The sequence below is a fragment of the Myotis davidii genome, unplaced genomic scaffold (genome assembly GCF_000327345.1).
Source record: "Myotis davidii unplaced genomic scaffold, ASM32734v1 scaffold187, whole genome shotgun sequence".
Taxonomy (NCBI): domain Eukaryota; kingdom Metazoa; phylum Chordata; class Mammalia; order Chiroptera; family Vespertilionidae; genus Myotis; species Myotis davidii.
In genome coordinates, this window is record NW_006383018.1 from 610,747 (window position 1) to 623,732 (window position 12,986).

General features: G+C 34.7%; 1 protein-coding gene across 4 annotated transcripts in view; it reads left to right on the top strand.

Annotated features, from left to right (window-relative positions):
- DBF4 (DBF4 zinc finger) overlaps positions 1 to 12,986 on the top strand; it is a 25,547-nt gene that overhangs the window by 8,404 nt on the left and 4,157 nt on the right. Inside the window, exons 3-10 of one of the 4 annotated variants that reach the window (XM_006779167.2) lie at positions 709 to 888; positions 2,281 to 2,331; positions 3,029 to 3,098; positions 3,244 to 3,320; positions 8,288 to 8,324; positions 9,110 to 9,155; positions 11,922 to 12,050; positions 12,509 to 12,623. In XM_006779167.2, the coding sequence (XP_006779230.1) occupies positions 709 to 888; positions 2,281 to 2,331; positions 3,029 to 3,098; positions 3,244 to 3,320; positions 8,288 to 8,324; positions 9,110 to 9,155; positions 11,922 to 12,050; positions 12,509 to 12,623 (705 nt within the window). Of the gene's footprint in view, positions 1 to 708; positions 889 to 2,280; positions 2,332 to 3,028; positions 3,099 to 3,243; positions 3,321 to 8,287; positions 8,325 to 9,109; positions 9,156 to 11,921; positions 12,051 to 12,508; positions 12,624 to 12,986 lie in introns of those variants that run through there. The other 3 variants (XM_015558282.1, XM_015558283.1, XM_015558284.1) reach the window with 3 other exon arrangements.

Genomic DNA, 12,986 nt, shown 5'->3' on the forward strand with positions numbered 1-12,986 from the left:
GGCCAATATTGGGCCTGCCCTCTGCCACCCGGGAGCAGGCCTAAGCCAGCAGGTCATTATCTCCCGAGGGGTCCCAGACTGCAAGAGGGCACAGGCCAGGCTGAGGGACCCCCCCCTCCCCCGAGTGCACAAATTTTTGTGCACCGGGCCTCTAGTTCCTTTATATTTCTGCTGGCCCTTGTAGGCGTTTGAGTTTATAATGTCTGGAATTAATAAAAGTGAATACTTACTTTATATACTGGTTAATGAAAACCCACAGAATGAGAGACATTCTGTGGGGGAAGGAAGTAGTGATTTGCATTTAACCAAGGGGACTGCTGGCCTTAGCTGGACATTCTGCTTAATGCTTACATGAAATTAATTCATCTAATAAGTACTTTGCTTCATTTTTTAAATTTTCCTATTTATATTGTGAGATCCTGTAGAATTTAGGTATAGCTCTTTAAAATATTTTAGGAGTCTTTAGTATTTGTTTTCACTTATTTCAATTTTCCTGCCTTTGGATGGGAATGATTGTCAATAATACTGACCTTGGTACATGTGTTTTTAAATTCAGACATTTAAGTAATGATTTTCAAGCATTTTAGTAGGGAAATTGTCTTTAAACAAACCATTTTACACTCTTAAGGGTAAGGGTGTAAAAAGCTGGCTTAGCATATAAAAGCCTGATTTATATGACTCACTTAAAAATACTTTGTTTTCCTTTAGCGAGTTGAAGAATTTCTCAGCAAAGATATCAGTTATCTTATTTCAAATAAAAAGGAAGCTAAATTTGCCCAAACCTTTGGACAGATTTCTCCTGTACCAAGTCCAGAATCTGCATATACTGCAGAAACCACTTCACCTCATCCCAGCCATGATGGAAGTTCATTTAAGTCTCCAGATTCAGTAAGTCTCTTAAATGTGCTTTGAGTCGCTCGTAAAGGCTACAGCCTGAAGATCTTATGATTTTTAGGAGCAGGCTGGCCTCAGAGTTTGCTTAGGTAGAACAATGTCTACATTATGTGTAGCTTTCCAGTCATTAATAGGGCTGCTGTTTGACAGAAAGGTGATTCCCCCCCCCCCAGTAGTGCTTGTATAGTTATACTCTGCTTCCTAAAATAGACCCTTGCATTTAGATATGATGGTATGACTTTATTTTTTAGAGTAATTTATAACTTACAAGTAACAGTGGGTCATTGTTTAAAGAAGAAATGGAAATATTTTGTTTGTTTTAGAGCAGGGTTTAGCAAACTATGGCCACTGCCCAAATCCAGCCCATCACCTGTTTTTTATAGCTTTCAAGCCAAAGCATGGTTTTACATTTTCAAATAGGGAGAAAATCAAAATATTTTGTGACAAGTGGAATTGAAATGAAATTTAAATTTTGTTGTTCACAAAGTTTTATTGGAACATAGCCATAATACCCATGTGTTTGCTTATTGACTGATTGTTTACTGCCTTCCTGCAACCAGTTAATGTGTAAATGAATAAAGTCAGAACTGGATAGCTGGGAAAGACTACAAAGCCAGGAGAGCCTAAAATGTGTAGAAGTTTGCCAACCCCTATTCTAGATCTGTTGACATCATACTCCTTTGTCAATAAGTTGGAAGATACAGTGAAGAATAAATGAAACTGATTTAATTTGATGTGGAAAAGGGAAGAGATTAAAAACTAAAATGTTCATCTTATTTTTAGATTGAAATGTAATTATCATTTTAAAATCTCAACTTATCGACTGTAGCCACTTGCGAAGAAAGAAAAATTGGGGCAGGGAATCGAAGAAATGAGTTACATAAGAAATACCACTTGATAAAGACAAATACATAGAAAAATGTCAAAGACAGAGGAGAACAAGGAAGCCTAATATATCTTTTTAGTTCATGCTTTTTGGAGGAATGAGATTATACACCAGTGACTAGTTCCAAATTAATTGTAACTCAGCATTTCAACTGCTTTTCTGGTGCTTTGTTTAAAAAGTGAAATACCATATAAAACAATATATACAGTTACATCTTTAGTTTAATGGAAAACTAAAATGTAAACTTACTAAATTTTAGACGGTTTCAGAGGAACCTAGCTATTTCATTTTTCATGTTAAATAGAATTTACTAAAGAACTGACCTTGGGTCTCGACAACATTCAATTCAGTTTAGCTTTTTCCCTTTTTCAATGAGGCACAATCAAACTTTTTATTTTTGATTGTTCTCTGGTCTTGTTATAGGTGTGTTTGCTTTTTCCCTTTTTCAATGAGGCACAATCAAACTTTTTATTTTTGATTGTTCTCTGGTCTTTTTATAGGTGTGTTTGAGCAGAGGAAAATTATTAGCTGAAAAAGCTATCAAGGATCATGTAAGTATAAGTAGTAACTTTAAAAACAGTGTATATCCTGTTAAAAACTCAAGTAGAAAATAGAGATAGATGTTCTTGAAATCTTTCCTTGTTTTCATGGGTAAAGCCTAAATATCAGCATGTATCTTGTTTTACAAAGAACAGAATCCACTTTCATGAAGAAACATCTCCATCTTGTGGTCTTTTAAAGTATTACTAAAGATTTCTGAAGCTCCTGGTATTTTTAAATGGAATAATTTCTTGAAACTAATTACTGTAAGGCTATATTGTGTAGTAATTGTCAAGAATATGGGAATATATTAAGCAGGTTTGAAAAAACTGGTGTTATCATTGCTGTTGTAGCTATAGAGTGTTCAGTGACATTGTTTCAAATAATTTTTAAATTCAGCTCATTTAAAATAGCAATTTCTTAGTTTTCTTTTTTTTTTAAAATATATTTTATTGATTTTTTACAGAGAGGAAGGGAGAGAGATAGAGAGCCAGAAACATCGATGAGAGAGAGACATCGATCAGCCGCCTCCTGCACATCCCCCACTGGGGATGTGCCCGCAACCCAGGTACATGCCCATGACGGGAATCGAACCTGGGACCTTTCAGTCCGCAGGCCGATGCTCTATCCACTGAACCAAACCGGTTTCGGCTAAAAAATAGCAATTTCTTAGAAAAACTATCAGACTGTTTTGTTTTGTTTTTACAGGATTTTATTCCTTCAAATAGTATATTGTCAAATGCCTTATCGTGGGGAGTAAAAATTATTCATATTGATGGTAAGGATTTTATCCTTCTTTTATTTCTTATATATTTCTTTCCCTTGGTTCCAAACTTTACATAGTGAAAATTCTGATTGCAAGAAATACCTGTTAACTCCAAAGGTAAAATGCTAATCTTAAACCCTTCTTTCTTCTAATAAAGACATAAGATACTACATTGAACAAAAGAAAAAGGAATTGTGTTTACTCAAGAAATCAAGCACTGCTATAAGAGATTCGGTATGTTATTTTCCTTTCTTTTTAAGTTAATTAAAGAAAGTGATCCAAGTTTGGTTTTTGTTTATGTATCTGGATTTTTTTTTGCCAAGTAGAATATATTATTGCCAGAATATCCTAAGGTAAACTTGGATACTGTATTCATAGTTCTCTTATAGGGTCTATCTGTCAGACCATTCTTTTGTGGTCTGCTTCTCTTCACTCAATCCTTAAATGAATATGATCTAAAAGGAAAATAAATTTTATAGAAGAATATATGTAAAGACATAAGTCATAAGTAGGATGGCATGTTTTTGCAAATTTTCTGTATTGGAATACATATTGACTCTTAGAGCAAGAGAATGACAAGAAATGAAGCTGGAAAAATTAGCGGGTTCACATAAAAGTATAGAGGAGTTTGTACACTATATAAAGGAGTTAGATTTTTTCTTGAAGGGTTTGGAAATTTATTGCGAAATTATTAACAGAGGAACTGATTGGATAGGCATTTTGGAAAGATCTGATTGCCAGTAAAGAATATTTGCTGGCAAGACTAGCAGTTGGACATTGGCCTTTGAACTCTTTGAACACAATTTTCATTAAGAAATATTTTACATCATGAATACCCATATATGCATGCTATATACAATGATTCATAAAGTCTTTGTGACTTCACATTTTTAATAAATTTTAATTTATATAAAATATAAAGAGTTCAGAAAGGAACAGATAATTTACTTAGTATTTAAATAATATTGCTAATATTTTATTTGTTTGGTTGTCTCATTTACAAGTAAAAAAAAATTTCCAAATGACTATTCCCAGATTTTTGCAAAATGATGGGTGGATATTCCTTTATTGAAATATGCTAAATATGCTACTGCACTTTGCAAATTATTTGGATTGAACATAAAAGTAGATGGAAATTTAAACTCAAATGGACATTTATGGATTCTGAATACACACACATATTGAGTATTCTGGGATGATATGTCTGTAATCAGGCAAAAGGTTGAAAGCCTGCTTAAAAGTAGTAATAGAAGAAGAGAGGAAGATTTAAAAGATACTTATTAACAGGTTTCAGTGCCTTAAATCCAATATAAACTTTATGAGGGTTCAGATCTGTCTTAGCTTTAAATGCTAGGTGTTGATTACACATGTAACCTCCATTGTTCATTTAGTATTCAACAAATACTCTGTCTATTGTGTGCCAGGCACTAGGAAAAAAAGTTAAAAGCTGGTTTTTGTTTTTTAATTCTCATCCAAGGATATGTTTTTACTGATTTTAGAGAAAGAGGAAGGGAGAGAATGGCAGTCAATCAGTTTCCTTCCCATATGCTCCCAGACCACTGTTTTACATGGGTGTGAAAAATATCTTACTTTTCTCTCCAAACAAAAATTATTAAAATACCAAATATCTCTATAATCCAGGATGTGTGATTGATTGATCAACTTGATTCCACTTCTGGCAGGTTTTTTTGTTTGTTTTTTGAATGAGAAAAGAAATGTTTCTGGAATAATTTTGGTTTGCCAAGTACTAAAACGTAAAACTTTTCAATGAAGGTGCATTTATGGGTCTTAAATGGACAGCTATAAATCTTAGACATACCACAAATTTTAACACATTAATTATATTCTCACAAATACTCTCGTTAATTTTTTAAGTTGGATAAATGTATTTGCTCCACTAATTTATTTAAAGTGCTTTGAGGTACACCCCCCACCCCCCCGCCCCAGTTAACCAGAAACATGTTTTGGGTGTTTTTTTGGAGGATTTTTTGCATATATTTGCCTGAGAAATATTGGTCATCTTTTTCTTTCAATGTCTTTGATTTCAATGTCAAGATAATGCTGTGCTTATAAAGTGCTAGAATGTATTTCTCTTCTATTTTCTAGACAAGTTTTTGTAGAATCGGTTTTACTTTTTAAATGTTTGGTAGAATTTACCAGTAAGATTATTGGGGTGTGAAATTTTCTACGTTGGACATTTTTCAAATATGAATTCAACTTCTTTATTAGACAGAGGAACCTTGGGTTGTTTATTTATTCTTGAGTGTACTTTGGTAGTTTGTGTTTTTCAAAGGACTTGTACATATTGTTAAAACTGTCAAATTGATGGCAAAAGTGTTTGTAATATTCCTTTATTAAGCCTTTAATGTCTATAGGGTCTGTAATGATGTCTCCTCTTTCATTCCTAATATCATTATCGTATGCCTTTTTTTCTTTTCTTGGTCAGCCTGGCTAGTTTTATTTTATTTCTCCTTTTTAAAGAACCACCTTTACTGTAAATTCCCTTTAAGCTCTGCTTTAGCTTCATCCCAAACATTTTATATTAGATTTTTAAAAATATATAGACTTTATTTATTTTATCTTCACCCGAGGATATGTTTCCAGATTTTAGAGAGGGGGGAAGGGCAAGGTAGGGGAGAGAGAGGGAGCAAAGCATTGATGTAAGAGAGAAACTGCCTCTCATATATGTCCCAACTGAGACCAAACCCAAAACCTAGGTGTATGCCCCAACTGGGAATCAAACCTGTGACCCTTTGGTGTATAGGATGATACTCCAACTAACTGAAGCCACATCAACCAGAGCTAGACTTTATTTTTTAGAGCTTCTTTAGGTTCACAGCAAAATTGAGTAGAAGATACAGATATTCCCTTATACCCTTTGTTTTCAGTATACACACAACATCTACTACTATCAATAATCTACAACAGAGTATTACTAATTGATGAACCTATATTAAGTCATCACTCAGAGTCCATAGTTTACGTTAGGGTTTACTTTTGCCTTTCGGTTTAGACAAATGTATAGTGACATGTCCTCCATACAGTACCCTAAAATATAATTTCAATGCCCTAAAAATCCTCCATGCTCCATCTATTCACCCCTCCCTTCCCGCTTAGTTCTGGCAACTACTGATCTTTGTACTGTTTCCATAATTTCACCTTTTACAGAATATCATACAGTTGGAATCACAGTATATGTATAGCCTTTTAGATTGGCTTCTTCACTTAGTGTTAGGCATTTAAAAGTTCCTGTCTTCATGACTTGGTAGCTCATTTGTTTTTATAGTTGAAAATTCCACTGTCTGGATATGCCATGGTTTATCCATTCACCTTCCAAAAGACATCTTGGTTGCTTCCAGGTTTGCCAGTTATGGATATAGATTAAGGATATAAATATCCATGTGAAGGTTTTTGTATTTTCAGCTCATTTGAATAAATACTAAGGTGCATGGTTGCTGGATCATATGGTAAGAGTGTGTTTAGTATTATAAGAAACTGTCAAACTGTCTTCCAAAATGGCTATCCCATTTTGCATTCCCACCAGTAATGAATGAGAGTTTCTGTTGCTGACATGTCCTGTTTTCATCTTTGTTTAATTAAAAATATTTTAAATTTTACCTTAATGACTTAGTCTTTGTCCTGAGCATTGTTAAGTGTGTACACATCTAATATTTTTATGTCCTCTTGGTGAATGGATCTTTTTATTATTATACAGGGTGTTCAAAAGTAGGTTTATGATTGTTGGTATGGAAAAATAATACAATAATTAATAAATAATCCTATCTGATAAAGAGGTAATATGCAAATTGACCATCACTCCAACACACAAGATGGCTGGCAGGGGAGGGCAGTTGGGAGGTATCAGCCCTGCAAGGAAGGGTAGATGAGGGCAATTGGACTAGCAGAGGAGCAGTTAGGCTTCGATCAGGCTGCCAGGGGAGTGATTAGGGGATTATCAGGCTGGCAGGCAGGCGAGCAGTTGGGAACCAGCAGTCCTGGGTTGTGAGAGGGAAATCTGACTGCCCGTTAGGCCCTATTCCAGTAGGATTGGGCCTTAACCGACTGTCGGACATCCTTCGAGGGGTTCCAGGTTGGAGAGGGTTGAGGGGCACACACACCCATGCACGAATTTCGTGCACCAGGCCTCCAGTATAAGAATAAACTGTTATCAAATAGTTTTTGAATGTGTATTAGACATTGTAAATGTTGTACAGGCTCCAGATCTATGATAATACTTTAAAGAAGGTTGATTTTTGTTGCTGCTGCAGACAGTCATCAAGTTTGGTTCAGACTATCAGTTCTGTCTCAAATTAGATGGCAGCTCTAATCTCGGTTTCTGTTTTCAAAGACTTGTATGGAGCTCTCTGTTTGTTCTGCATATGCATCACTTATAGATTAGCCCAAGACTTGGGCAGTGTAGTTTGAATCTTATAGTTCCAATTTTCAAAGCTCTTGCTTTGTATCTGTCCTTAGAATATGCAGTTAGAGTTAACCCCGGTTTTTATGTGGATTTATACAGGGAATTAGGGATCCCCTTCTCCAGCTTGCTATTATCTGTGGTTTCCCCTTCACTCTCCAGTATGAAGTAACCCTTTTTATAGTTCTCTAGTCAGAAAGTCATGGTTTCTCAATTTCATTTGCTTGTGGTACTTTTACAATTGCAATTTCATAGCTGGGGCCCACCCAAAGGGCAAAAAGGTGGGAGAAATCAAAGAGAACATAATACAGTGATTCTCTTTGTAATCTTTGGATTGCAGGAGCCTCTTTCCAGGTTCTTTCTAGCTAGAAAGATGGGGTTTGCATAGGAGAGGTAATCACTGGCTTCACTCTTCCCACCAACTCCGTGACTATAGGTTGGTTCATCCTTAAGGCAAAATTGCAAGAGAAAGATGGGGGGATGGGAAACTTACCCCCTAAAGGTAGCCTCTCTCTAAGTTTTTACTTCCTTCAACAATATTCTTGCTTCTGCTTACTTTTCAGTCTGCAGGTAGTTGCTTATTGTATTTTATTCAGCTTTCGGTTATAATCAATGGGATTGGATGTATTCCAGCTTGACTGGAATTGATAGACTATAATGAATTTTTTTTCTTTTATATTGTTCTTTTCCTATATGGTTTTAAAAAAATAATTTAAGGGTAATTGCGATTTTCACTATACTATCAAACCCAGTATTTTCACTATCAAATTTTTCTTTTTTTTAGGGGAAAAGAGTAGGTGTTGGCATACAGAAAACAAGAAGTAAGTATTTTGATATACTTAAATGTGTTTGGTTTGCTATAGAAAACAGAAAATAATTTTCTTAAAAATCATGTAAATAACTTCAGATGACTTACTCAGTAGTTCCTAGTCTTTTTAAGAACCTGTACCCATGTAGCAATCTGTTTAAAAAATATATTTTTTTAATTATTAGTTTACTAAGAAAATGATATTGGATTGAGTTAACAGAATTTTTAATGAAATAATAATATACATGCTTTAATTACACATTAAAGTCAAGCTCTAAAACTGATTCTGACTACTGTAATTTTAAAGTGATGAACATAAATGATGCTTTGAGATATCTGTAGTAATTAATATGATAGGAAAATACCTGTTTTGATTTGTACCAAAAATTACCGGCACTGGTAATACTTATATGAATAATTTAAGGAAATGTCAAATTTCAGTTAGAAGTTAGTAAAAATAAAAGTTGAATTTGTTTTTTTTTTCTGTTGAACCTCTTGAGCCTCCTGAATTCTACTCGTAGGTCTATGGTGGGGGGCTGGGGTGGGGGGGTCCATTTAGTTTCAGAATCTCAGAATATAGACGGAGCTTCTGTTATTTTGAAATGGATTGACATTGTAAAATAACTCACCTGAGATTTAAAACTAATTGAAATGAAATGGATAATGGGTACATAGTTGGTGATTTTTTTGTGTGTGTTGTATGTTTTGTTTTGTTTTTTAGCCAGAGTAGTTTTTTGTTTGTTTGTTTTAAATCATGGATTTGTAATATCTAATACCATGTTTTAATATGTTTTCAAGCAGGTAGACTCAAAAAGCCTTTTCTAAAGGTGGAAGATATGAGCCAGTAAGTATCTAAGTTCAATCTGCCGGGTCGCCTCACATCCCTGAGGGCTCCCAGACTGTAAGAAGGGGCAGGCCGGGCTGAGGGACTCCCCCCCTCCAGTGCATGAATTTTCATGCACCGGGCCTCTAGTTTCAAATAACCATTATCTGGGTAAATACAGTACCATATGATTTATAACAACTACTTAATAATTGCTTCTACATTTGTTAAAAAGAAATTATTAGTTGCTATTTGGAAATATAAATCTGAGTCTAACTTTTTTATTTTAGAGAGAGCGTGTGAGAGAAACATGTATTTGTTGTTCCACTTAGGAATTTATTGGTTGATTTCTTAATATGTGATCAGACCCACAACCTTGGTGTATCAGGACAATGCTCTAACCAGCTGCACTTACCTGGCGATGGCTGAGTCTTAACATTTTATGTGGTAGTTTTTCTAAACTCACTCTCATATATTATAGGATAATATTAATGAAAATTAAGGTGTGAGAGAATTAAGTTGGCATGGAGGAATCATATTTCTTTACCTTGACTTTCTAGTTACTCAGACATGTGTGGTTAATTACTCATTTAGATGTGTAATTAATTCTCTTGGGTACTCACTGAGGTGATTAATGTGTGTTGAATGCTTCTGTTTATGAAATTTATTATGGGGGGCGGGCTGCAATTCAAAATTAGGCCTGGAGAAGACATCAATAAATGATATTCCATGTTCATGAATGTGAACACTTCATATTGTTAAGATGTCAGTGGTGCCCAAAGTGATCTACAGATCCAGTGCATTCCCTGTCAGAATCCCAATGACTTTTTTAACAGAAAGGGAAAAATCTATCCTAAAATTCATATGGAATCTCACAGGACCCTGAACACCCAAAGCAGTCTTGAAAAGAACAAAGTTGGAGATCTGTACTTCCTGATTTCAAAACTTAGTACAAAACTACAGTCATCAAAATAGTTTGGTGCTGAAAAAAAGGCAGATATATAGACCAATGGGATAGAATAAAGAGCCTAGAAATAAATCTTCACATGTTGACAAGGATGTCAAGATCATTTAGTGGGGAAAGGACATTTGTTTGTTTGTTTTCAAAACTCAAAATGGCTTAAAAACCCAAAACTATAAAACTCCTGGAAAAAAACACTAGGGGAAAGCTTTATGACACTGGATTTGGCAGTGATTTCTTGGATATAAGACCAAAAACACAAGCAATAAAAGATTAAAAAAATAAAATTGCACTACATCAAAATTATAAATTTCTGTGCACCAAAGGCTACAACAAAGTGAAAAAGGGAACCCATGGAATGGGAGAAGATATTTGCAAATCATATGTTTAATAAGGCATTGATATAAAGAAGTCAAGCCCTAGGCGGTTTGGCTCAGTGGATTTAGTGTAGGCTGAGGACTGAAGGGTGTCAGGTTCAATTCCCTTCAAGGGCACTTATCTCCATTGCAGGCTCGATTTCCCTGGGATGTGTGCAGGAGGCAGCCAATGGATGTGTCTCTCTCACATCGTTTCTCTCTGTCTCTCCTTCTCCCTCCCACTCTCTAAAAATCAATGGAAAAATATCCTCAGGTGAGGATTAAAATAAAAAAGTCAACAATAGATAATCAAATAACCTAAAAATGGACAAAGGATTTGACATTTCCCCAAAGATATACAAGTTACCAATAGGCATATGAAAAGATGTTTGGCTCAGTGGATAGAGCGTCAGCCTGCGGACTCAAGGGTCCCAGGTTCGATTCTAGTCAAGGGCATGTACCTTGGTTGCGGGCACATCCTCACTGGGGGCTGTGCAGGAGGCAGCTGGTCAATGTTTCTCTCTTATCGATGTTTCTAGCTCTCTATCCCTATCCCTTCTTCTCTGTGGAAAATCAATAAAATATATTAAAAAAAAAGAAAAGAAAAGATGTTCAGCATTGCTGTTCATCAGAGAAATGCAAATCATTACACTACAGTATACCTCATATCTTTTAGGATAGCCATTATAAACAAACAAGACAGAAGATAAGTGTTGAGCATTGTTGGCAGGATTGGAAAATTTTGCATCCGCTATGGAAAAACCAGTATGGAAGTTCTTCAAAAGAATTAGAAATACCATATCCAACAATTCCACTTCTGGGTATACATCCAAAATAATAGAAAGCAGGTTCTTGAAGAGATATATGCACATACATATATGTTCATAGCATTATTCACAATAGCCAAAATGAATGGATAATGTATATGCAGACATTGGAATATTATTCAACCTTAAAAAGGAATGAAACTCTGACACATGCTACAACGTGGAAGAACTGTGAGGACATTATGCAAAGTGAAATAAAAAAAAAAACTGCATGATTCTATCTAAAGAGGTACCTAGAGTCATTAAATTCATACAGTCAGGAAGTAGAATAGTAGTTGTCTGGCTGGTGGGGAAAAGAATGGGGAGTTACTGTTTCAAGGGTATAAAATCCGTTTTGCAAGATGCAAAGGGTCTGGAGATGGATAGTGTTCATGGTTACAAAACATTGTGAATGTACTTAATGCGATGGAACTATACACTTAAAAATGGTTAAGGTAGTACATTTTGTTACGTGTATTTTACCACAATTAAGCTTGTTTTTATGTGTTAAAAAAAATGGGTCTAGAATTGGGAAGGGAAGTCTAACATTTCTGTTGTTTATTTCAGATTCCAGATGAATTACATGATTTTAAAATATAAAACATCAAATGTGTTTTCTTTAACCATAAAAAATGTTCATGTATTTTTCTTTTTATTCTTTTAGACTTTATAGACCATTTTATCTTCCACTGACCAATATGCCTTATATAAATTACTCTATTCAGAAGCCTTCCAGTCCATTTGATATAGATAAGCCATCTAACATCCAAAAGGAAACTCAGGTTAAACTAAGGTTGGTTTAACCTTTAAGTAACTTTTTATCCACTTAAACAAACATGAAAATAATTAATGCCGTGTGTGCGTGCGCGCGCGTGTGTGTGCGTGCGTGTGTGTGTGTGTGTGTGTGTGTGTTCGTTCACTCTTATGGTCCCCTCCCCCCATATATTTTTATTGCCCCTTGGATAGATTTTAAGTCTGAATTTCTTTTAAGTGTGTCATATTTAGAAACTAGATAGATGGGGGGAAAAGGGATTGAAATTGCAAATAATTAAAATGTGTTGTTTTTCTTAAGTGATCTGAAATATGCTCAAGAATCATCATTATGTTCTTAGTTTGCTTCTCAATTGTTTAAAAAGAAAAACGTTACAAGTATTTGTTGATACAAAACTGTGCAGATTACGGCAGATTCTGTTTGATTTTTATTATTCCTTATGTTCAGCAGTTAATCCTTTTGTCATATATTTCTATCAGAATCCAAATGGATGGCGATAAATGTGATGGAATCCCAACTCAACTCCAATTGAAAGAGAAGAAAAAAAAAGGATATTGTGAATGTTGCTTGCAAAAATATGAAGATCTCGAAACTGTATGCATGATTTTATGTTTGGGGTTTGATATTTTTAAAGCTATGAATAGATATCTGATTGTGGTTATAACATTAAATTATTAAGTAGTATATATTTCTTTTTGATAGAATTATCTGAAATTTTAAGAACCCAAAGTGGGGAAATATAGAAAAATCATTTTTACTCATTTATTCAACAAATATTTATTGTGCAACTGTTATGTAAGAATCACTACTCTGAGCAAGTATGGAACAAAGACCAATTCCCTGCCCTTATAAAGATTACATTTTTTGGAGGGGGAGGGGAGATAGGTAACTAGAATAAAAGAATAAAGAATATATAGACAGAATATTTGGGTCAGTACTGTGAGAAAATATAAAGCA